Raw genomic sequence first — 26,073 nt, forward strand, 5'->3', positions numbered from 1 at the left:
GTTGATTGCTTTGGGTTTTGGGTTGCTTTGTAACAAAGTTTCTATCATGCATTCTCAATCTAGTATGCATTTAATTGCTGACAGAAAATCAGGAAGAGAGTCATGTGCATACGTTTAGTCTTTTTAATTGCACCCTCCAAAACACTGCTTTTTTGGATTGAGATTTACTAATTGGACTATGATATATGATGGGTACATGTGATGAGAGCAAGCTGTGGCTTTGTGTTTGGGGTTTGCCTGGAAGAGGACTGAACCCCCTTTTTGTGACATTAGCTAATGCATCAGGCATTGTCATCGTGTGCAGTTCAGAGGTGCACCATGTTTCATACCTGTGAACCTGGACCTCTGGGTGCCCTTGATACAGATGCAGAACAAGCTGATCTGAACATTTCCGTTGGTTTCTCCACTGAGATCTGCCAAGATCTTTCAAAGGAAAAAAGAAGGAAAAAAAAACCACCACCTTTTCTGATTTAGTTTGATGCTTATTTCAGCAAAACAAGCAGACTTGCTTGAGGTAGTTTGCTAGAAGCTCCTAGGTCCTGAAAGAATAGTTATGGGCAGCAAGTAGTTAAAACATGAAAACAGCTGGACATCCAGGACATTACTTCTCATCTTTCTCCCCTTTCCTTCCTCTGTGTTGTGGATCAAAGCTGTTGAAGATCAGAGCTGTTTAGAAGATGAACTTCTAAACCCTTTAGACTCCTTCTGTCTGGGCTAGCCATTTTGATTACCTTGCACAATATGACAGCTGTTACAGATGCTCATGTGTATGGCACATGCTTGAAAATGTTTGAAGTTATGAATATGAAAATTGGCTACAAGAAGCTTAAGTTCAGAACAGCAGATAATCATTGAGAGAAGCATGATGATGTGCTGCTTTTAGCACCCCGTGTGCATAATTTTGCTTCCATGGGCTGACTGTACCAAGGAATTTGCCTCGTGGTAATTCAAGATGGGGAAAATTCAGGACTAAGATGTGTGTTTAATTGTGTGGTGTATTTGCAGGCAGTTACCCTATTACTCAGGAGGGCTACAGAGGTCTTCAGTGTTGTTTGAGACAGACCTTGGTGACTGGAATGGGTCTGGGGACTTTTAAGACTAATCTGTAGGAGCAGTTAATGTATGTGATGATGTAAGTTTAATTACAGTCTGTAATCCATGGGAATACTCCTCCAGTGACTAGCTAAGTGGCTGAAGGATGCTGAATAAGTAAAGTAATGGAGCAGGCACTTTGTATCTCCTTGGTGGGGTTAGTTCTTCTGAACTTTCTGAAGGATAATGTGTCTGGGCATCAGGTCATCTTGCTCTTGCAAAGCTGCCTTGGGTAAACAGGAAAAATGATAGCTTTGAGTCTTGGGGAAGCAATGGGTCAGGTTAACTCTCTTGTGATTTTTAGTGCCCTTGACTTTCTGCAATAACTTGAATGGAACGTGTCAAATAAACCTGGGGAGGACTAATAATTGAGCTCTCTTCAGTCACAGTCTAAAATTGACTGCTAGAATGACTTTGCTGAGATTTCTGGCAAGGTGGTGCCTTTTGGTTTGTGGGGGGTTTTTTGGGGTTTTTTTCTTTGCCATTTCTAGGTATTTCACACTGACAAACTGAACATACAGGGGCTGCTGTTTATATGTGCTATTAATGTAGTGTTTCCCTCTGCTTTAATATCTGAAGCTACATTATGAAGGTATCTAGAGAAATACCAGAATCCCCAATTAAAATCCTGCAGAGGAAATGCAAGTTGTTAGGTGGAATTGGTTTTAGATGGCAGCAAACTTCAAGAAGTGTGGTGATTTATATAATTTTTTTTTTTAACAGCCTCCTTGTTTCCAGCACCCTGAAAAATTTCTGAGAATTTGAGAGATTGTTTTGAAATGTCAGTTTAAAATAAGTCACGTAGTAGCTGATGCATAATGAATGAGTGTATTGTAATGGACCAGAAGCTTCTTAAAGCCATGTAGCTTGTCTTTCTAGACAGTGTGGATGCTTCTGTGGAATTCAACTTCAGCATTGTTTGGAAATAATCTCCTGAGATATTATGTGATTTGATTTGCTTAGGGTAATTTTGGTTTTCACCATATTAACCTTGTCATGTTTTGATTTCATTGAATTCTGGTTTCCAGCTGATGAGTTTAAATTCCTCTGTACTTTCCAATAGTAATAAGCTGGGTATGTGCAAAAGAGAGGCCTGTTGCAGGACTCATGAAGAATAATGTGAATTTTTCATTCAGTGCTGTTCAAATTCAGAAATTATGTATGTATATATATGTGCCTCACAAATTGGGTAACTTTGACCTTTATGCATGTCTTCTGTCACCCTTGGGCTTAGCTGGGGAGAATGGTTGACTCTGAAGGTAATGGAATAATTAAAAAGCTGTTCAAAGGGGCTTAGTTTTTATGTCACAAAAAAGAAAGACCAAACTTGAGAATTGTCATGACCATGACCCTCATTATTTGTTTTGTGTTTTGGCTTTGTTTTCTTTTCCCCTTCAGATTTGCTTCTGCTTTATATTGTTAGGATTAAATAAATGTTTTCCCCATTAAATCTGCTCTGGATTGATCTGTCTCGTGAGGCCATTTTTCTGCCTCTGATGTTGTTTTGCTTGCTTATCTAACTGCTTATCTGAAAGATCCCTTCAAGTATCTACTGGAAGCAGACTGTGAAGCATATGAAACTGGCAAGGGGTAGCAGGATTGGTGATGCTCTTGGTAAACATTATATTTCAAGTAGTGATGCTCTAACTGTATACATGAATGGGCTGAAAGACTTAAAACTTGCTTGTAGAGTACTGCATCCCTGGATGGGGTTCTACGTACGTCTGTGATATTCATTATCAGCACCAAAAAAACCCTACTGATCTTGCAGAGTGTTTTCTTAAGCAGGACTTCTATTTGTGCTCTGATTTATCACGTGCAGGGCTACTGTCCAGTGTTGAGGGAATGTTTCAAGGTCCCTCTGCCTGCAGCTCTCCTTATGATCCCTTCTTTCTGACTCCACAGAAAGTATTTTAATGATGTGCTTCTAAAGGATAAACACTATTGCTAGCATGTTATTTCATGGTTGAATAAATGTGTCTAATACACAGAATCTAAACAAGCCTGGCTTGCTTAGTTCTGCAGTAATTTGGGGAACACTTTAGCAGTGGGGGTAAAGTACTGCTTTGCAGAGAGACTCAGGTAATGAGAAGACAAACAGAAAATTCTATTTAGGAGCGTTTTCCTGGCCATAGTGAATAATTAATAATGCTGGAGGTGATGTAAGCAGAGTTGTGCTACATTTGGGAAGAACGTTCTGGTTGTGGCGTGCTGCTTGTTTTTCCTGGTTGTGTTGCAGCTGTTTGCTAGTTTCCCCAATTCTGTTAGTGCTTATGTCCCGGAATAACTCCGGTTGGCTCAGTGGGACTATCTGTAAGCCTGGGTGTTTACCTGAGCGGATTGACTTTAGTCTGTAAGAAATGCATATCAAAATTGAAAGCACTGCTTTAAATTCCATTTTGTATAAGAAAATAACTATTTGCATAAGGAGTGAGAGGTATCTGGGATCAGTGTAGACTAAGATTAGGTTGGGTATCGTGAAAAAGCAGTGAAACCTTCCGCTGCCTTCTGATCCTACTTTCAGCTTAAGGTCAAAGATCTAGAAACCTTTGGTCTGTAAAGAAACAGGCTCAGTTAATGCTCCATATAAAGGTATCAAGATAGCCACTTCTTGATGGAAGCAGTGAACAATGGGAAATTGTTAAGGTGTCTTTTGAGTTTTGTTGGTGCTTTATGCTTAGCAGGAACTGACAGAGCTGTGAATAGGCATGCCTGTTCCAAAATCCAAAAACCAGCCTGAGAAGACACTGTCTCTACCTACAGTATTTGCCTGCCTTAAAATCTGTAACTTAAAAAGATGAGAGGCTAAATTTTACCTGTTAAACATTTGTGCCCATCTGCCACCAGTGTTTAGAAAGCATTTGAAATACTGAAACACTTAACACCCCTTTGACATCTTCCGTTACTTTGATTTCTCCTTGGATCACTTCCAAGCCCCATCTGTATCTTGCCCCTTATATACTTGGAAGTTGAGGAGTACAGAAGCACTGCAGATTTCAGTGACTAACATTTAATGTGGGATGATGTGTTGGCATGTATTAAAAATAACATCCTGAAGTTCTTCCGACTTCTTGATATTTAAAATGTATTTATGAGATACCATGGAGCTTTTTAAGAATAGATTGTTATTTTTAAGTAATGATGTGGCTTGCTAGTTACTTGAATGAAAACTACTGTGGCTTATAAAAAGATGCAAGCAGCTTTTTGGGAACAAAGCTTACTCAAAACTGCTTTTCTCATCATAGTATTTAAGTAGAGAAAAATTAAGAGAAGAGAGTGGACTGTTGTTTCCAAATGTGCCAAAGGACAAAGATTATTTTTCTATTGTGTTAGAGGACACAGTCTCAAGCTGTGCCAGGGGGAGTTTAGGCTGGAGGCGAGGAGAAAGTTCTTCACTGAGAGAGTCATTCGCCATTGGAATGTGCTGCCCAGGAAGGTGGTGGAGTCCCCATCCCTGGAGGTGTTCAAGAGGGGATTGGATGTGGCACTTGGTGCCATGTTTTAGTAGTCATGAGGTCTGTGGTGACAGGTTGGACTTGATGATCTTTGAGGTCTCCTCCAACCTTGGTGATTCTGTGAATCACAGAATGCCAGGTTAGAGGGAACCCCAAGGATCACGTGGTCCAACCCTTCTAGGTAATAGTGTAGTTGAAATGAAATGGCCCAGCACCCTGCCAAGCTGAGTCTTAAACTGTCCATGGTAGTAGAATCCACTGCTTCTCTTGGGAGATGATTCCAAACTGTTCTCATGGTGAAAAATTTCTCCTAGATTCCAATTGGAATCTCCCCAGGAGTCTTTTCCATGTAACTCCTTGTAAAAAGGGAGTCTCCACAATTATGGTGGCCACCCTTTATGTACTGGTACATAGTAATAAGGTTTTCTGTGATTTTCAATAGACTGAATCTAATTATGATGAGACAAGTTTATTTGCAGCACAGTGTGTAGTTTGGCATAGTTTTATATTTTCAAAGAAGTCTTCAATAGTTTGTTGATTGCAGTCTAGGTGTCTCTAGTTTTGCTCTTGGAGCTGATCAAGTCTTTCTACTGATTTTCCTTGAGACGTACATCAAATTCTGCCCAGAAACGGCATGCTCTCCTTAGGCTACCATCCAACGTTCTCAGCTACATTGTAAAAGTAAATAAATTATTCCCTTCTACACCTTTTAATGCTTTTAGTCTGTGCTTCAGCAACTGTCTAAAATCCAAGGAGCTAAATCCTGTTGTCTGCCTTCCAGCATACCTCAGTGGATGGATACACTGAGCCACACGTCCAGCCTATCAAGTCGAGTAGCAGACAAAACATCCCCCGATGTAGAAATTCCATTACATCTACCAATGAAGAGCATCCTCACATTGGAAATTACCGCTTGCTGAAAACAATAGGAAAAGGAAACTTTGCCAAAGTGAAACTGGCAAGGCATGTGCTTACTGGAAGAGAGGTAAGCCTTTCAGAAGAAAGAAAAGGCTGACTGTGTTTTATATTCTCTTTGGCTGCCTTTTTAAATGAGTATTTCTGTTATTCTTTTACCTTTTTCTTCTGAGCAGAAAAGTAGTATTTTTGTTTTGGTCATCATAAAGGGAAGATCAAAAGAGGCTGTTTGAGGATATAGGCAAAGTTACCTGAGGTGCTAGAGTTTACTCCCTCTAACCATTCACCCCTTTTAAAAAACATTATAGCCTTTGCTGAAGAGATTGAAAAGGGTGTTGCACATCAAAGGATGTTTTGAGGCTGGGAGGGGGGTCTGTTCATCCCCAAGCACTTCTAAATCTGAAGAGAAATCTATTAATGGATAGATTTCATTTATATTGATATTAAGGGTCAATCAATCATATCTATATTGAATGCTGGATAGATCTTGTGTTTGGGGAGCCTAGTTTTGCAGTGGACAGAACAACATTGTTCTGTCCTAACGCTGACTCAAGTGTAAAACTGATTCCATCTGGTGGCAAAAGTTCTGAGCTCCTGCTGGTAGATCTTAATAGGTGAGGGAAGTTTTGCTTGATGAAATGCATAAAAGCAAATGTGTGTGCCTGTCTTATAGGCACATCTGTGCTTTTCCTTACAGAAATGAGATATGGTTTTGCTTAAACTTTTCTTCTGACTTTAATAATCCATGGTTTTGTGGTGTGTTTTGTTTTATTTTTCAAGGTTGCTGTGAAAATCATAGATAAAACCCAGCTAAATCCTACTAGTCTGCAAAAGGTAAGAATATATCCTAAAATCTGAAGTTCTATGAACAGTTGATCTGTGATCTTTTATTTAGTTGACAAAAGTATTTGGTCCCTTTGTCTTGCTAAACAAATAACATTATATCTGAACAACCTTAGGAGACATATCCTCCTGTCCTTGTTACAAGGTGCACGTGCAGTTTGTTTGAGGGCAGTTCCTGTGTGGTTTCTATCCAGGCATTGCTGCTTTACTCTTTCTTTCTCCTCTAGATGTGCTCTTTACTAACAATAAAATTTGGTATCTAATTAGGCACACATGTGCTTTGTCTACATACTAAATCAAGCCATAATGCTGTACATGATAGGATTTTTCTTGGATTTTTATTTAGTCTGGTAATTGTTTTTCACGGATGTATAACAGTGCCAATTTTTATGCCTTTAACGTGGGGGGTTGTACCTTAGATTTTATTAAAGCTAATAATATAAAAACATTGTTCAGGGCACCTTTGGCAACTACTTTTTGGGCATAGAATTTACAAAATGACTGAAGGTAATCAGAACCTATTTGTTTGTGTCTGTAGACAGACATTCAGAAGTTCTTCATAACCATGGTGATTAAGTGCTTGAACAAAACCCTGGGTTGTTTGGTTTGGGTTGGGTTTTTTTCCCTATTTAACTAGGTATGTGTTTGGGTTTGGTTGAAGCACAGAAATACTGTATTGTCCTGGTGGAGGTTGCTCATTATAAATATTTGGGTTATTTTTTGTTTACAAATACTAGAGTGCTGCTGTTTGTAGCTGTAGAAGGAGAGAAAGGGGCTAGGGCTCACTGCTGTTCTTCTGTGCTGTTTTTGAGTATGGATTCTTCAGAGTTTGTTTATTTTTTAATTCAACCTGCTGGGCAGAGGCCATGCAGAAACTTTGCTATCCTTAAGTCCTGTATCCTGTAATAAGCAAGTCTCTTTTCTAATGTTTGAGCTCGTGAAGAGGGACCCATATGGGTGTGTGACAAAGCATACTGGTGAAATCTGGTGCTGCTCACACAGCTTCTGTGCAACCTAGCTTGCTATTTACACTCGAGGAGCTAGGTTGGTTTGTCTCATTGTTGAGCAATGAAAGGGTAAAACATGTTACAACTTTCTGGAGAAATAAGCATGGAAAAACTTAGTTCTGGGATTATTGCTTCCATGATAAATAAGCTGTATTTTACAAAATTAAAATAAATTGTTCACTAAATCCTTCCAAGTATAAATGAAACTCTCACAGCCTACAAAAGATGCCATCACAGAATTTTTATGGGTTGGAAGAGACCTCCAAAGATAATCTACTCCAACTTCCCTGTCAGAGCAGGATCACCTAGAGCAGGGCACACAGGAACACATCCAGGCAGGTTTTGAATATCTCCAGAGGAGACTCCACACACCCCAGGCAGCCTGTCCCAGTGCTCCGTCACCCTCACAGTGCAAAAAATTTTCCTCCCCCTGCACTAGTACACAATACTCACCTAACAGTGCACTGCTGCTCTGACTTGTTGGTTGTTTTTTTTTTAATGGGAAGCTGATCCATAAGAGAAAACATTTTTAGGTACAATTGGAAGCAGCTGAACTTCAGTAATTTAACCACAGTTCTCTTCTTCTTCAATAAATTCTGGAAATATTTATCCCCTACATCTTCTGCTTAATTGGAAAGTGTGTGATAATTTGTTGGAGTAAACTTTTCCTTGGTAACATCTTCATTGTAATTGGCAGAAAAAACAATCTTTGTTGTGAAGCTCTGAATGCTACAATTTCCTGAAAAAGTTGGAGCAACTGATTCCCTGAGAGTTTTTAAGTCATCTTTAGCACAGGTTTCTTTGCACAGTCACTCAAGTGTTTGGTTTTTTAAGCAAATAAAGATGAGAGAATGGTTCATCAGCATACTTAGAATGACTACTTCTGTTAGTATTTTGCTAGGCCATTTGTGTATTGTCAATAAAACAATATTATTTCTCTCCCCCCCCGCCCCTTCCATGAAATCACTCATCTTTGTTTTTCTTTCTGCACTGAACTAATTTTGTGATGATGTACTGCATAATATCATTGTCTTGTGGATTTTTCTATCAGGGTTATACTGCACATAGGACTGCAAAGTAGTCGATTGTTGTTTCTTCAGGAAGTAGTGTTGGAAATGGGAAGAAGTGACAGCAGTATTGTTCTTGTAGGAACAGACACTTTTCTAATGAGTGGTACTGCCACAAAAATACCAGTCCTGTGTTTGCACCCATCTAAATTAGTGCAGTTGAGAGGACAGTCTCTAGCACTTCAAAGCTGGTAATTTGTATATAGGTGAGCAAAACATTTAGGCCTTCAATCACCATGGAGTATTGTTGATCAAACAAGACAAATATGTAGTGATTTTATGCACAGGGTCATTCAGAAAACCATTCCCTTTCCATTCATCATATATAAAGGATACCAAGTGCAAGTAGGTTCTGCCATAGGGCTTACTACTGACCTAATTAAGCAAAAGGAGTTGAGGCATCGTAGCTTCTCATGCACCCTTCTGTTTTGTAAACAGAAACATTTGAGCACATACTTCGGCTGCTGAGAGTGTTGTACAGACTGGGTCTGTAGTTATTCACAGATATGAAAGCAAAGAAAGTGTTCAGTTTGCTTTTACTCACCCTCTAATATCATTTAAGCCATGCAGTACGGAGAGGGTAGTTTACAGACATAATTATTTTAACTCAAGCTGTCATATATTAGGAGATGACACAGGAATACTTCCTGCCTACACATTTTGATAGTGCAAATCATTGCTTCTGAAGATACAGTGGTTCTAGTGCATTGGTTTAGTCATGAGGGCTGTGGTGAGAGGTTGGACTTGATCTTTGAGGTCTTTTCCAACCTTGGTGATTCTGTGAAGTAAGTTGGCCTCATGAATTTTTAATTTTGCATCCTTGTGCATGGGATGTAATAGTCTGAAGTTAGATTCTGAGTCTTGCTTCAAGACTTCTGCATCTTTAAATAGACTGATACCGCTTCTTATTTTATTACCCATTTGTTCAGTAAGTGGTTCCCATCCTACTCACTGAGCTCCTGTTTAGAAGACAGAGATGGCTTTTTAGTAAAGTTGCTGTCTTGAATAGTGACATTGTGCTGACAGCTTTTTCCAGTGTCACAAATTGTCGTTTGCTCTCAAACCTAAGTATTTGGATTATAGTTTATAACTAATAGCCAGTTTACTTTCTGCCTGTCTGCTGCATTGGAAATGCCTCCTTGCACTGGCTTCCCTAGGGATGTTTCTGAAGTAACATTCTATTGCTGTTCTGCAAGTTGCTAGTGGAGCAGAAGGCACTTTTTTTTTTGCCTTAGTTGTTTCATTAGCAAGTGGCATTTCAGGTTTTCCCTCTTCAGGGAGGTTAGTGAGCCTCTTTTTATTCTTTAAACATATCTAAAGGCTCAAACTTAGAGTCTTTCTATTAAGAAAAGCAGAACAGAAATAAAGAAGTAGTAGAAGATTCAGAACAATTTCAATATGATGGCTATTGAAAAATGCTTTCTTTGTAACATCCTTTCTCTATAATGGTTCAGAAACCAGAGAACCATTCAAGCACATCTTTCAAAGTAAGGAAGAGCCTTGGTTAATTGGAAATTTTTGCTTTGGTTGTAGTAGACTTAAAATAGTAAGTCTTAAACATTTGATATTGACCTGGCAGCAAGTAGCAGTGTTAGCAAAGGTGTGACAGAAGCTCTTCCTGCAGCCTGTGCCCTGAAAATGAAACGTGAAAAGCAGGAACTGAATATTCAAGCTTTGTGCCGTTTCCATAGGTAGAAGCTCTGTGAATTGAGCGTGCTGCTGACTGGCCTCTACTGTAAGTGAAGCTATTGAGGCTACAATCTGTTTGCAACAAGGAGATGCTTGTTCAAGGGCTTTGATTGAATGATAGCACTTTATTAAAAACAGGGTGGTCATTTCACAGCCAAGAAGGCGAATGGCATCCTGGGATGCATTAAGAGGAGTGTGGCTAGGACGTTGAGGGAGATTCTCCACCTGCTCTACTTTACCCTGATGAGGCCTCACCTAGGCTACCGTGTCCACTTCTTTGTCCTTCTTGAGCTGGGGCACCTGGAACTACTGGAGTCTAACACTGGGCCACAAAGATGATGAGGGGACTAGAACATCTATCGTATGAGGAAAGGCTGAGAGAGCTGAGGATGTTTAGCTTGGAAAAGAGGAAGCTGAGTGGTGGTCTTTCAATGCTTACAAATACCAAAGGAGTGGGTATCAGGAAGATGGGGCCAGACTCTTCTCAGTGGTCCCCAGTGACAGGACAAGAGGCAGTGGGCATAAACTTGGAACACTGGAAGCTCCATCTAAACATGAGAAGGAACCTCTTTACTTTGAGGGTGGCAGAGCACTGGAACAGGCTGCCCAGAGAGGTGGTGGAGTCTCAGTTTCTGGAGACATTTAAGGCCTGCCTAGACATGTTTCTGTGTGACCAGACCTAGGTGATCCTGCTCTGGGAAGGGGGTTTGGACTTACTGATCCTCAAAGGTCCTTTCCAACCCCTACCATTCTGTGATACAAATGTGGGGTTGGGTTATGGGAGAGAAGTTGGGGAGCACTGAGATGTGCATGAATTATGAAAGCACTATTTCTGTTCAGTAAAACAGATGATCATATAATCCTGCAGTTTGCCTTGTGAAAGGGGAGATAATCTCACTGTTCTGTCCATACAGAGGTATCCTGGGTGATACTGAGGGGTGTGGTGGCCATAGTATCAATGAGCAGCATGCTTCTTCAAGGGGAAAGTGGTAGTGCTGTGGAGATTTATCCCAAAGCAGCACTCCATGGAATGCAGAGTTGCAATGTAAAATCATGTGCTCAAGTACTAGCATGTTTTTAACACTTTGATTCAAATGTTACCCATTGTTCAGAGGTTTTCTAGATTTGTTTCCCTCTTGCAAGACAGAATTAAAGGAGTGACCATTGGTGGTTTCTTAATTTGTATAAATGTGTATTTACTTGGCCCAGGAGAATTAAAATCCTGAATATACACCAGGACACCAGAGAACAGTTTGTTTGCCTAATTTTCATCCCACTCCCTCTGCTGTTTTTGAACATCTGTGCTGAAATAAGGTTCTCTGCTTTTCCTCCCCACTCTGCATTTGAGATCCCCTTACACATCCCTTGGACCATATGGGCCATGAACTACTCAAGGTATAAAGTGTCTGTGGCCTTCACACAGTGCTGTTCTGTTATTTCAGTTCTTTCAGCCTTCCAAACCATTTCTTTCTTCCTGGGGTGGAAGGTATCTGTCACGCCAAGCAGCTTTAGCAAAGCTGCTTGACTTAGTTATGTAGCAGTATTATGGCATACGTAAGTTACATTTGCCTGATTTGGGAGGTGCCTGAAATTGAGCTGCTTCAGAAGAAGGTCTGAAAATCTCCGTTTCCTGGTAAACAGCTGCTGGAAACTTGTCAGAAGCCAGTAACAACTACAAAACTAACTCTCAAGAGTAATGTGGGTCTCCCCATGGAGAGGGCAACCTTGTGTGCTCTGCTTTCAGTACTGGGCAGGTGGTTGGGACAGGAGTTTTATAGGAAGTACAGCCACTTAGGTTTTCTAATCTTTGCTGAGAGCAAGCCAACTGTAAAGAAAACAGCCAGTGCAGCTTACACCTGACGTGATTCGCTTGGAGGAGCATCACCTAAGAGAACTTCGGCTGCTTCAGCCTTGTCCAGTTCTTGCTATAAGCATGCAAACACATTTCAGGCAAGGTTAAAAATACATTTGAGTCAAAATCCCCAAACTAGAAGCCCACCTAAGAGCCAGTAACCAGGTAGAAAATACCCAGATTCACCTCGTGACCTTGAGATGCAGCAGAAAGCAAGTTGTACCAAGGGAGGTTTGGATTGGATAGGAGAACAAACATCTTCACTGAAAGGGTTCTCAAAGACAGGAACAGGGAGGTGGTTGAATCCCCATCCCTGGAGGTGTTTCAAAGAGGCAGAGATGTGGTGCTGAGGGCCATGGTTTAGCACCAGCCTTGGTAGCATTGGAGAATGGTTGGATTGAATGATCTCAAAGGTCTTTTCCAACCAAGATGGTTCTATGACTCTGAGTTCTGTACAATGTGCCTTAAAATAGCTGCTTGCTTTCAAAAGGTTGAGAGTAACTGCTTCCTCTTGAGAGGCTTGTGGTAGCTACTATGACTCTGTACATTCTTTTTTATGAGAACATGTTGTAAGTTGTCCAAAAAAAAAAGTCTGTTCATATAATAGATGATGTTGTAAACAAAGCAATTGTTTATATGGAATAAAGCTAAGCCCATACTTTAGGTCTTGTCAGAGCAAGAGCAAGTAAATGTTTCATATAGCAATCTGCATCAGTAATGTTCTCTCTTGATGAAAATAGACTTCTGTGCCCATTTCCTAATAGGCTTTTTCCTTTATGGAACAAAATAATTTACATGTTATGTGGAACAGAATTTTCATGTCACTGTGAAATCAGTTTGAATCTCAGAATAGTTAGTAAACTTCTGAACCCTGTGAGAGCATTGAAGAATGCACATACTTCTTTTTTTTCTTCCAATTACTCTGTGCTTCACTTTTCATGTAAAATTGTGTTTCTTAATGACCTTTTTTACTAACTTGAAATTACTTCTTTATAGAAGGCATGCATTCATTGCTGTAACTTTTACACCAGCATTAATACTGTTAAGTTATGAAATATCTTGTCAGTCTCTGGCAGGAGTTGCAGCTTTCCACTTACTGCTTAGAAGCTCTTCTGAAACTAATACTGGTTTAGCTGAGAGAGGTTTTTCTTGTGCAACAAATTGAAATGCTTGGAAAAAAAAAAAACAGAAAAATGCACAAAGAATAGCCTGGTACGATGTTTTTTCCATGGGAATATCTGACTTTGTGAGGAAACAAGAATATTTGCTAAAAGTTAATTGTAGTGTGTAGTATTCCATACCCACATGTTACATTTTGAGCCCAAGCAAACTGCATCATACTGTTCATATTTTCTCAGAGAGAGGGAACTGCTGTTACAGTCTTTGCTTCCTTCTGAAATGGTTTTAGTGGCAATTAAAAAGCAAGTGGATAGTAACTATCATGAAATAAAGAATGTAAATAGAGAACTGCAATAAAATTACTTAAATGATTTCAACAAGGTGCTGTTCTATGAGCTTAGCTTGCATAATAAATGCAGAATTCTAGAAGTGTTGTGACTGAGTTGCACAAATGGAGTAAAAAAAGTCAGTCTTTAAGCAAACTTTTGTCTTGTAGCCTCAGCCATCATAAAATGGAAACTGGGTTCTGTATCATTATGCCCTTATACAAAGGTAGCATCTGAGCAAATGAGACTAATTTTGAAAATGGAGAGAGGTGCTCTCTGAGACATGGAACAAATAGAAGAGCCACAAAGTGCATTTGCAGTGGGACAAGCTTCTCTGTAAGGAGGGCTGTTGTGCTGTTTCTGAAGTGTCTAACCATGATGCTGAAGTCAGTGAGCTTTTCTTCATTTCAGCATCCTACTTCAGCCCAATGTGGGACTGAAAAGCATGCAGCACAGTAGATAGATTTGATGATTCGCATAAGCTGCTCACTTGAAGTAAACCAGTGCAAGCCTATTGGTATTGATAGCCTCCAGTACAGAGTAACAGAACTGTATGGTCATTTTGGATTCCTTTTGTTAGCCGTCTTCCCTTTGAGCCCCTAAGTTAGTCTTACTTCACCTCTTCATCAAGAAACCCATGAACGAGGTGAAGACCTCGTTTCTGGTTAAGACAATGATGGGTTTACTCCTGAGGTGTGGGTTTTTTGAAGTATATACACTTAGGATTGTAAGTTTGTCCAGTTGTTTTAAATTATGTGACTCAGGATCCTAAAGCAGACTTCATCAATCATAAACCTTTAGGCCTTGGCAGGTTGAGAAGGGACATTGCTATTTGTGACCCAGTGCAAAATGTGGTAAATGACAGAAAACTGGTCTTGCCTGCTTCACCTTTGTTTAGCAGCAGGGCTGGGGTTCATCAGAATTCCTGGTATCTAATTCCATTGCAACATCTGTGTGTTTAGCTTTTCTTGCCAGTCACCAAAGACATCAGAGCAAAGAGAGAATAAAATCTTGCATGAATAATCTGCTGTGGTTTTGATCAACCTGAAACTCCAGAAGGAGCTATAAAACTTAGCTGTGTCTGTCTGTAGCAAGCTTAAAAATCAGTCTGGTAATACATTGCTGGTCATGGCTATGTCTATATAACGTCTGAGATCTTTTCTGGAATGCATTATACTATATTTATCTAATGTATTTTTGCTAATGTTGTTTTCTGTGGCTTCTGCTGCTCCTCTTTTTGCCATTTAAAATTGCAGATCTTGTGTTAACCTTTCCCTAATAAACACACTCTTAAGAAAATTGTCTTGCTTCCCTGACAGTTGTTTCGAGAAGTACGAATAATGAAGATCCTGAATCATCCCAATATTGGTAGGAACCCTGCATTTCTGCAAACCTTTTGTATTTTTCTTATACAGTGTACATTTTACTCTCTTTGGCTTGATTTGAGTATACTTTACAGCTATGCTTTAGATCATTAAACTTTTTTTTTTTTTTTTTTTTAAATAAGAAGACAGTGAGCATTCAGGAAATGCTTCATTGTCTCATCTCCTTTAGTGAATCACTAGATTTTGCTCTAAGGAGATGAACTGCTCAGTCCAGGAAAGCTTTCACACAGAGCAGATGCTGAGTGCTCCAGTCTGAGGGCCCCGACTCCCCTCTTTCTTTGAAACTGCTCTTGAGGGCAAAACTCACGACTGACTCTGGAAGTAGCAGAAGTCCATTAGTTCAGTCTAGGAAAGACTCCCACTGACTGATGTTTCCAGAAAATCAGAATTACAAAGTATGTAATTTTCCCTTTCTGCTTTAGTTCTTTCACCTGCCCCACAGCTTCAGGGTCCTACTTTGTGATGACAATTCTTCTGGCTGAGGAGGGCTGGACAGTCTTGTTCCAGAGACAGTTAATGGTCCTGAATTGGCCAGAGGGCTTGTTGCATACAAGGTATGGATGAGGTGTACGAGTTACTACATGCTAGGCACTCCCTTCCCATCCTTTGAATCATTTGTTTCTTTTCCAGCACTTTTAGCTTCTGCTGTTTATTTGTTTTCTTGGGGGTGGTGGTGGTGTGTGTGTTTGTTTTAAATGACTGGTTACTGTTGCAATCTGAGGAAGGTCTTTCAGACATAATATTTTCGGTACCCACTCAGCTTTTAGTTGGTTGGAATCTCAGGTTTCTAGTGGGGAGCAGTTTGCTAGCAAAACAGGGAAGGTTTGTATGATCTTAAAGAAGTCTCTGTCAAACACTAATTTCTGCATGGACCTGTTTGTGCAGTGTGCAAAAGCCTCTGAGAAAATTGTGGATTAATGTGCTTTATTATCAATTGTGATTTAGGAATTAATTTTGCCTTTCCCCCCCCTCAAAAGAATGCTAAGCTAAAGTTTTCATATGGTTTAGTGTTATCACTGGCCATAAATTATACTCATTTTATGAGTATAATTTTTGTTGGTGCTGTGTTTTTGCTCCCTGCTGCAATCTCTCTCTCTCATTCATTTTTTCTTGCAGTAAAATTATTTGAAGTTATTGAAACCGAAAAGACACTGTATTTGGTAATGGAATATGCCAGTGGGGGTAAGTGAATTCTTAATTCTGCTTTAAGGGTAAACTAAAACACACAAAGCCATTCTAGTTGCATGCCTTGGAATGATTTAAGGATTTTATGGTTAAAGGATTATTCCAGTCTGGCCTTCACAACAGTCCTAGCAGATCTCCTCGGGCAGACTTTCCTGCTTGCATCATGTTCAGTGAAGTAACCTATCAGGTTTGTGCTTCAGGATAGTTCCTGTTCCAAGGTGTCTGCTGGAATATCAGGAGATCATCTGTTGCTGATTCTGGCAAGGACTTGACTCAGTATTTATCTGCTATATTTAGGCAACCACCAGTGCCTAAATGTTATATTGAAAATGTGTGCCAAAGCACTTGGAGAGGCAGGTCTGGGGGATGGGAGTAAGGAACACGGGGAAGGGAACCAACAGGATCATAAAGAGTGAGGGGGTTAGTGGGTGCCTACTTGAGAACCTGCTTAGCATCTGAATGAGAAATGTTTGTATGTGGGAAGGGAATCCAGCAAGGGGCTAGTGATTAGCTTGCTTGCTGGGTGGTGCAGAGATGAGGATCTGAAAGGTATTTGAGCAGCTTTATTGGACAGAGAACAAGAAGGAAAAACCAGAGGTAATGCAGGTACTGTTATGTGAAGCTGCTAGAGATGTGTGGAGAAACAATGTGGTACATAAGTATCTGCTTGTTTCCCTCTGCCAATGTATCTCATGATTGAGGTAAATTTTGTTGTTGCTGTTTTCAGTGTTTTTAAAGTGGATTGATTTTAAAAAGATGAATCTTTAGTATAAAGGGTTCCATTTTTGTGTTCCTTGACTATTACACGTCTCAAAAACAAAATGCAATGCAAACAATTAAGAGGAGTTTTTCCTGGCTGCTTCTGTTTTCTTTCCCTTTAAGAAGGTGGGGGAGGGAATGTTTTCAAGCACGGTCTGATTGTTTACAGCAGTCAAAAATGCTCAATAGGGCTGATGGCTTTTGTCTTTGTCATGGTCAGGAGAAGTGTTCGACTACCTAGTTGCACATGGGAGAATGAAAGAAAAAGAGGCTCGTGCAAAATTCAGGCAGGTAGGAAATTACTATTCACTCTTTTTTGTGTGTGTTTCTGTTGATGATATTTTCAGCTAGGCATAGGTGTGAGTGTAATTTTGGTTTTTTACTTTATTTTAAAGTAATTGTTGTGGTAATGTTTATTAAAGATAGGGGGGGGGGGGGGGGTGAATCCCCAAAGAGAAAAATATCTGCTTCCTACGTCTGATCTAAAAATAGTAAGACTGTTTTACATACCTTTTTTAGTGGATGTTCCCAAGAGACACTTGTTTTTATTGTGACTCACTTGATGTTCTAGTCTTTTTTTTTTTACTGTTTTAGAATTTGACATGTTCCAGCGAGAGCGGTTGACATGATGACACGTATTGCTGTGTCATAGATTCATAGAATGGTTTAGATTGGAAGGGACCTTAAAGATCATCTAATTCCAACCCCACTGCTGTGGGCATGGACACCCTTCACTAGACCAGATTGCTCAAGGCCACATCCAACCTGGCCTCAAACACCTCCAGGGAGGGGTCATCCACAACCTCCTTGGGCAGCCTGTTTCAGTGTCTCACCACCTTCACTTCGTAACTCCTATCCATTCCAAATCTGCTCTCCTCGAGCTTCAATCTATTCCCTCTCATCCTATCACAACAAGCCCTTGTAAAAAGTCCCTCCCCAGCTTTCTTGTACCCTTGAGGTGCTAGAAGGCTGCTATAAGGCCTCCCTGGAGCCTTCTTCATGCTGAAAACCTCCAGCTCTCTCAGCCTGTCCCCATAAGGACAGGGAACTAGAAATGAACACAGTATTCCAGGTGGGGTCTCATGAAAGCAGGTTACAGGGAGTGAATCGCCTCTCATGTCCTTCTGCTCACACTTACTTTGATGTAACCTAGGACACAGCTGGCCTTCTGGGCTTCAAGTGCACATTGCTGGCTCTTGTTGAGTTTTTCATTAACCAACACCCCCAAATCATCCTTATCGAGACCTAGGGGCGTCAGCTGATGAACTGTTTTTTATGAAGGTTATTCTGTAACAGGATTTATATTCTTACCAAAATGAGAAAGTCTGCAATCTTCTTCTTGCTCTGTTTTTAGTGATTATTTTGTGAAAAGCTTTAATGAGATGAAGTTTGGTGTTTTTCAGAATCAAGGTGTGTAATGAATATGTAAAACACCCTGCTTTGAACCTGCTTTTCTATACGTGTTGTGAGACCTATGTGAAAGATGTATCTGAAAGCCTGCATGAAAATTCAATTGCTGCAATTATTTCAGAAGATAAAAACCTGAGCTAGAACATCCAGCTGTTTGGTTAGGGGTGGAATGATTTTCTGGATAGTTACGGCACTTAAAATAGATGTTTCTTCTGTTACCTTGAGAAGTTTGTATTAAACTTCCCCCCCCCTTTTTTTTCCCCATAAGCTTCTCTTGGGGGCTTTTTAGCATTTGAGCTTAAGTGAAACTTAAATGGGTATTTTCAAAAATGAAAGCTTTATTAATGTCTGCTGAATCACATCTAAATTACTAAATGATACACGAAAAACTGTACTGAGGTTGAAATAAAACATCTTACTGATCATCTTGGTGTTTCAGATTGTATCTGCTGTGCAGTACTGTCATCAGAAATGCATAGTTCATCGTGATCTCAAGGTAGGCTGTTAACTTACTTTTCATTTTGCTGGTTGACAGTATTGATTTAATTTCATTCTCTATTCTGGTCCTTGCCACTATTTATGAGTGCCTCAAGCATGTGAATGAGGGAACTGTCACTTTATTTTTGTGCCTCAGAAAATGGAGAATAAAATATATGTAGCTTGCCTGTTGGAACAGAGGAGAGACAAGAATAGAATATACGTTACTTCCATTTCAGCTTTGGCTTTAAGCAAAAGACAAGCTATCCAAAGAATTATACCTGCTGACATGCAGATACCTACACACTGAATCTGCAGAAGCTCAATGGTAACAGCCTGCACCACTTCATTAAAACATTTGCAGTTAAAATATGTATTGCAAGTTACATAAGACAGTCTTTTCTAAGTGGTTCATAAGAAATATCTTAGGGGTTTAATCCTCTTGAACTTGTGGTTTATACTCTAGTGTTTAATTCAGGCAGAAAAATAAATCAAAGGTAAACAAAATTTAGTTGAAATTCCTTTTTTTTTTATGCTTTTTAGCAATCTATCTGTGTAAACATACATGTTAAGAGTTCAGCAATTGCAGGTCAGTGTTCATGCCAGGTTTAGATGTCACGTGAGTTAGACTCGAATTCTTCATCTGCTTAAAAGCTGGCTTGTGTTCTTGCTTTGATGTCTGTACATCAAAACACTGGTGTATGTTCTTTTTGGCTAAGGCATCTAAACACTTGTGAGAAGCTGGGAATGCATAAGTCCTGTAGGTTTGTTTTTTTCCAGTCATATTTTGTCTTAAATTCCTTTAAATGTACTGTAGCGTGGTCTCAACCTCTTCCTTACAAATCTGTTCCCTAATACCTGTCCATCTGCCAGCTTCTTTGTGTGCATATGGTGTTGGATGATACATCCTTTTTTGGTGAGTCCTGCCTGCCCCAGGACCATTGTCATCTGATGATGGAGATGCCTGGCCAGCATGCACAATTCAGAATGCAGGGAAGGAATGGCTGAATCTCATTGAAATCTCAATGTAAAAATAAATTTCTCCTTGCCTTGTGGGTTGATTTGAAGCCTGTGAATGTTTTGTCAAGCTCCCTGGAGCTTACTGCATTCTCTGTGGTCAGGCTTTCCAGAAGGCCACACCAAGGGACCTATTGGCTTGGCTGGACAAGCAGCTTTCACTGATTATCTCAGCCCTGTACTTGGCTGGGAGCAGGGAGCCAGCCATCTCGTCATGCTTATCTGGTGCTGGCTGGCTCAGCCCAGCTGTATTACTGAGTCTTGCTGCATCAGCTCATGTAGTTATTTAGCATCCTTTACCTTGCTCTTTCCCCAAGAGCCTGTTAGAGCCTCCACCCCTCATCCACTTAGTTCCACAGCACACACAGCTCACTACATTGCTCACAGGACTACCCAAAACTGCTTTGCAGCGTTTACATGGGATCCCGTTCGCCAGAAGTACTCTGCTGCTGGTCTCATTCCTACATGAAAGACAGGCAGGCTCCAAAACAATTCCTTTGTTTGTTTGCTTTTCTCACTCTGCATTCTCTTGGATGGAGTTATGCTAGACTCATTTGAGAAGTTCAGTGTTAGGTATAACTGAGAGCTGGTTAGCCTAGCCAATGGAAAATATGTTCCACCAAGAAAGGGCCTAAACATATGGCTTTGAAGAGGTGTTCTAACTTCATCTCTTCTTTCCAAACATTGTGTCATCTCTGCCTCGCTTAAAAACTCTTGTGGAGCTGCAGAGAAGGAAGAAGCAATTTTAAAGCTGTGTCTGCATTGACATCTGCTTCTGTTGACTTTCTCCATGGTATTAACACACTGACCACTTGACGTTGTTGGCATTGCAAGGCAGAGGTCCAGCACCACTTTAGAGTTGTTGTGGGGTTTTTTAATAAGCCTTTTTGACTTCCAATAGCAGAAAGGGTAAACGCCATCAAATGTTAGTTACTTCAGACTAAACTTGGAACACATACAAGAAAATGCAAGTTTGTCTAGGCTGTTCTGGCAGAAGAGGAGGGAGTGCAAGGCCTGTGGGTAGTTAAACTGTCTCCTTTTAATGTTCTGTGATTATAAGCAGCTTGTGTAGAAAGGACAATAACCAGTTCCAACTTTGCTCAGCCTGTGATGCACAAAATTGATCTTACTGTTGCAGGGTCTGTTAATACTTTTTTAGGCTCTGAACAGGTAACCGACCAGCATATCTTTCTATTCAGCATGCTAAAGAGGTTTTCTGGTGTTTTTGTTTGTAGTATGGAACCTAAAAGCATGGGGTACTTGGGTAGCAAAGTACTGTTGAACGAGGATGGCTATTGTAATCACAGAGCAGCTGCACTGACAGTAATGTTTTCACCACAAGGAAAATGAAGTCTTTGTGCAGTATAATGTAGAAGGCTGTCAAATCTGGAAAATATCTCTGTGAGTCTGTTTGGAGGCACATCAGCTGAAACCAGCTGAGATTACAGGCTGTAAATTGGGAAAACAAAGTATTTTCCAGGATAGTTAGTTTGTTAAAATGGGCTGTGTTTTACTCCAGATAAAGGCTAAATTCTGTTGTGTAGCTGCTGGCTTGATACACTGAGTTAATTGTCTCCTGTTGTGTTCATTGAATGCAAATGAAATTATTAAAAGTAAAAGGAAATCAGCAAACAAACCTAAACAAAATAACTTTTACCCTTGTAATCAAAGCAAATAGCAAATTGGATTGCTGATTCTCTAATCCTGAAGGTAATTTTCATTTGGTGGTGTTTTTTTTTCTGGGCTCAATTTGAGAGCAGCATCCAATGGGAGATGTCTGTATTTGGCAATTGAGTGAATCCTCTGTTCTGCCTAATGTCTGTCTTCCTCATGAAAAGGACTCCTGCACTGCTCTGTGCTGCTCCTGTGTTGGCTGATACGGAGCTAGACCCATTTAGATGAGTAAATACTGCCCAGTTGTGCTGCACTTCTGGCACAGCATCGTTGCATTTTGATAAATGCACTTTTTCCCCCCCAATAATGTCTTTGTATTTCTCCACCCTCACTCTAACCTGACTCTCCAGGTTCTTGAATACTTGCATCTCTGCGTATGTGATGCAGTGTATCCATGTGATGATCGCTGCACAGGCGTTCATATTTTTAGGTGTAGAATACATGCTTTTTTTAATCATAGCATAATACTTGAGTGTTAAATTCCTCAATGTTGTTACTGCAAATGCAAATAATGAAGGGGAGAGAAATTCTTGGTACAGAATGCTAAAAGCCAGCACATAACTTCAAGAGTTTAATCTTGTAATCTGAAGAGATCTTGTTTTCAAGTCTTAAATCCCTTCGAACGTTTACCTCACCAAAATGGTAGATGATGTCTGGGATTAGATTTATGCTCCTTGGCATCAGAAGTTGGCATGAACCTGTGAAAAGCTGAAACTGCTGTTCTGAGATGTCTAGATACTTCAGTCTAAAGCCCAGTTATTTCTTCCAGAAAAGAAAATCTTCAAAGTTGATTCACTTACTGTCTTTCAGGTCTGTTTAGCTGCTTTTTGTTGAATAGATAGTGTTGGATGATAGGTTGGACTCGATGATCTCAAAGATCTCTTCCAACCTGGTCTGGTCTGGTCTATTCTATTCTAGTTTCCTGAGTAAATATAGTCAATTTTCAGTCTTTGGTGCTGTATTCAGGGGGATTAGTTTCTTTTGTCTCTGGTGCTGTATTCAGGGGGATTAGTTTCTTTTGTTCTGCAAGAAAGACCGAGGTAGCAAACAATCTAGAAATGTTTTTGCATTCCTTGGTGCACTAATGCACATTAATACACTGATAATAATATCCTCATTTATTGACCTCGCTTTGGTACATAAGTTGCCCTTTTCCTCTTTGGTCTTTCTCTTAGGCAGAAAATCTTCTACTCGATGCAGACATGAACATTAAAATTGCAGACTTTGGGTTTAGTAATGAATTTACAGTTGGTAATAAACTGGACACGTTTTGTGGAAGCCCGCCTTACGCTGCTCCGGAGCTCTTCCAAGGGAAGAAATACGATGGTCCTGAGGTGGACGTGTGGAGCCTTGGGGTGATTTTGTACACATTAGTGAGCGGATCACTGCCCTTCGATGGTCAGAATCTAAAGGTACAGTTAACAGAATGAAAGCTTGGCTTTCACTCTCTTGAGAACTCTGATGTCATTAGCAGGCTCACCTATTAAAACTTCATTTTGCAGGAACTGAGGGAGCGAGTACTGAGGGGGAAGTACCGCATTCCATTCTATATGTCCACAGACTGTGAAAATCTACTTAAGAAGCTACTAGTACTGAATCCAATAAAGCGAGGCAGCTTGGAAGTAAGTAATTTGGTCTTGGGGGGGAAAAAAGTCTTGGGAGGGCTTCAGACTAAGAAAAAGGATAAAATACCATAATTGCTTAAGACTTCTTTACTTTTTGCAATTGCTGCTGTGTGCGGTTTTGGTCCCCACTGTACAAAAAAGATGTGGACTGGCTGGGTAATGTCCAAAGAACAGCCCCAAGAATGATCGGAGGACTGGAAGTCTCAAGCTGCACCAGGGGAGGTTTAGGCTGGATGTTAGGAAGAAGCTCTTCATAGAAAGAGTGATAGGTTGGACTTGATGATCTTTGAGGTCTCCTCCAACCTTGGTGATTCTGTGATTGGCCATTGGAATGGGCTGCCCAGGGAGGTGGTGGAGTCACCATCGCTGTGTTTAAGAAGGGACTGGATGGGGCGCTTGGTGCCCTGATTTAGTTGATTAGATAGTGTTGGGTGATAGGTTGGAATTGATGATCTCAAAGGTCTTTTCCAACCTATTCTATTCTATTCTATAAGCTGAGAGAACTGTGTTTGTTCAGCCTTAAGAAGATAAGACTTTGGGGATACCTTATTACCATGTGCCAGTACATAAAGAGTGGCTACTGCAGTGGAGACTCCCTTTTTACAAGGAGTCACATGGAAAAGACAAGGGGTAACAGGTACAAGTTACTCCTGGGGAGATTCCAATTGAAATCCAGAAGAAAGTTTTTCCCCATGAGAACGGTTAAGACATTGGAATCATCTCCCAGAGGAAAGTAGTGGGTTCCCCTGTGTAGGTCAGATTAAGACTCAGCCAGCACCCTGTCAAGCTATCTCATTTAAACTACACTATCACCTAGAAAGGTTGAACCACGTGATCCTTGGGGTCCCTTCCAACCTGGCATTCTGTGATACATTCTTCCTGGTTTAAGAGTCCAAACATCTTGGTTTAAAACAAATAAAAAAATAATAGAAAGAGAAAATGTCCCAGAATCAATGCAGCTTAAACCCAGAAAGTGTTAATGAATGAAATCTAACCTCAATTGCAGCTGACTAAAGACTGTCTTTTTCAGAACATTTCAAAGTGCAAACTGCTCCCACTTGCTGCAGTCAGATAATGGAGCTAGTTCAAAATGTGTGGAAAGCAGACAAGATTGTAAATACTTTCTGCATAGAGTTATTCAGAAAACTGAAACCAGCAGCAGGCAGTACCATAAGCATTTTTGACTTACTATTTCCAGCATGACTTCTGAAAGTATTGATACAAGAACAACATCAGATATACAACTATGTGGGATTTTTGTTTTAATGCCATAATACAGCTAAATACAAAGAAGTCTTTGTATCACAAGCTAATAATTGCTGGTTTTTTCTGTTCAGTCTTGTCTTTTCTCCCTTTTTGGTAGCTTTGTTTCAGAATAGCTGGAAAAACTAACATATGCTAATACCTGCTGTGTCCCTCAGCTGGAATTTGTCTTGCTGGTTTCTACTAGGCTTTGCTTTTTGCATTTGTTTTGTTAGTAAATGAGGTTTTCTTTTCAGGGGATTTGTAGAATATCTGTGCATAACTTACACGGGGTTTAAAAGGTTCAGTGTTTTTAAGAGGTGGTTTTGTTCAAGGTTGCTGGATAACTCTGGAGCTGATACTTAAATACTTTGTGCAGAGCTCTCTCTCAGTGCTGTTCTGTTCTATTTTGTGAATTCTTCAACTGAGATTTTTTTAAAATAACTTCTACTTACCATAGAGATGAAAGTAGAGCAGAAAATAAATAGAATGGTTCAAAAATAGTATTTGCATGAGTTAATCACCAGTGACTTTTGTTTCATCTTTCTAGGCATGCTTGCGCAGCAGTGGATGGTGTTCCAGAGAATAAATCCCATTTAAGCAGCTTTTTATTTGTAGTGGCATGACTAAGGCTTCCTGGAATGGATGCTACCTGTGCAAGGAAACATGCATTTACTGAGCTCTATCTGCATGCAGCTTAGTTGAATCTAATGCTGATTTTGTGAGAAGTTATAAATAATTTTAACTTGAACAAAATCTGTACTGAAGAGAATAGTGAAGGGTGCTTCACTGATATTAGTTATCTTGTATTTATGATAGTCTAGAGGACTTAATGATAGGAGCATAGTCACTTGCAGATGGTGAGAGATTGCTGCTTTTTTTCCCTGTGCCATGTTTAAGTTTTGGAAAAACAGAATTTCCTCTTACTACAATTTGCTAGGTGTTTTCATCAATTTCTCTTCAGATTGGTGTTGGTGTTTTGGTTTTTTTGGTTGTTGTTTTTTGATTGGGTTTGGTTGGTTGGGTTTTTTGTTTGTTTGTTTGGGGGGTTGGGTTTTTTTTCCCCCCCTTTCATTTTAGATAGTGATGTTACCCAGTGCTTCTAAAATTCCATCCTGTCCCTGCAGAGAGGTGTTGGATAGACTCATAGAGCCAATAAGGTTGGAAGAGACCTCAAAGATCATCAAGTCCAACCTGTCACCACAGACCTCATGACTACCAGGCCACGGCACTAAGTGCCACATCCAATCCCCTCTTGAACACCTCCAGGGATGGTGACTCCACCACCTCCCTGGGCAGCACATTCCAATGGCTAACAGCTCTCTCTGTGAAGAACTTTCTCCTCACCTCAAGTCTAAACTTCCCCTGGCACAGCTTGAGACTGTGTCTTCTTGTTCTGGTGCTGGTTGCCTGGGAGAAGAGACCAACCCCCACCTGGCTACAGTCACCCTTCAGGTAGTTGTAGACAGCAATAAGGTCTCCCCTGAGCCTCCTCTTCTCCAAGCTAAACAATCCCAGCTCCTTCAGCCTCTCCTCATAGGGCTTGTGCCCTTTATGCCCTTCAAAAGCCCAAAAAAACCACTGTGGCAAAACTTTTAAGAAAAATATTACAAGTCTTATTGTCAGCAAAACATTAACTGGGCCAAATACAAATTCCTGTATTGTGCTTGTAAGGATTGTGCTATTTGGGTCTGTCATTTGGCAGCAGCAGCACAACATACAAAGAATTTGGTTTTATCACTGGAAAATTGAGTTGTTTGTTCTTTGTGAGAAATAATTTAATTTGGTGTTTGCAAGGCATATTTGGAGCCTGTGGGAAACAATTTGCTGGCACTTGTTTCACTCTTCTATCAATCTAGTGAGCAATATTAGCATCTGTCCCTAAAGAGTCATATGTGCCTGTTGCTGTGGGAGGGAAAATGTTTTTAGCTGTT

General features: G+C 40.2%; 1 protein-coding gene across 7 annotated transcripts in view; it reads left to right on the top strand.

Moving 5' to 3' along the window:
• Positions 1-26,073, top strand: part of MARK1 (microtubule affinity regulating kinase 1) — a 60,073-nt gene that overhangs the window by 17,674 nt on the left and 16,326 nt on the right. For 6 of the 7 annotated variants that reach the window (XM_054170196.1, XM_054170221.1, XM_054170202.1 and 3 more), the window contains exons 2-9: positions 5,329-5,532; positions 6,243-6,296; positions 14,685-14,733; positions 15,867-15,932; positions 16,915-16,985; positions 18,544-18,600; positions 22,448-22,684; positions 22,775-22,894. In XM_054170196.1, the coding sequence (XP_054026171.1) occupies positions 5,329-5,532; positions 6,243-6,296; positions 14,685-14,733; positions 15,867-15,932; positions 16,915-16,985; positions 18,544-18,600; positions 22,448-22,684; positions 22,775-22,894 (858 nt within the window). Of the gene's footprint in view, positions 1-5,328; positions 5,533-6,242; positions 6,297-14,684; positions 14,734-15,071; positions 15,305-15,866; positions 15,933-16,914; positions 16,986-18,543; positions 18,601-22,447; positions 22,685-22,774; positions 22,895-26,073 lie in introns of those variants that run through there. The other variant, XM_054170235.1, reaches the window with a different exon arrangement.

This window comes from Dryobates pubescens, chromosome 2, assembly GCF_014839835.1.
Source record: "Dryobates pubescens isolate bDryPub1 chromosome 2, bDryPub1.pri, whole genome shotgun sequence".
In the NCBI taxonomy this organism is placed as follows: domain Eukaryota; kingdom Metazoa; phylum Chordata; class Aves; order Piciformes; family Picidae; genus Dryobates; species Dryobates pubescens.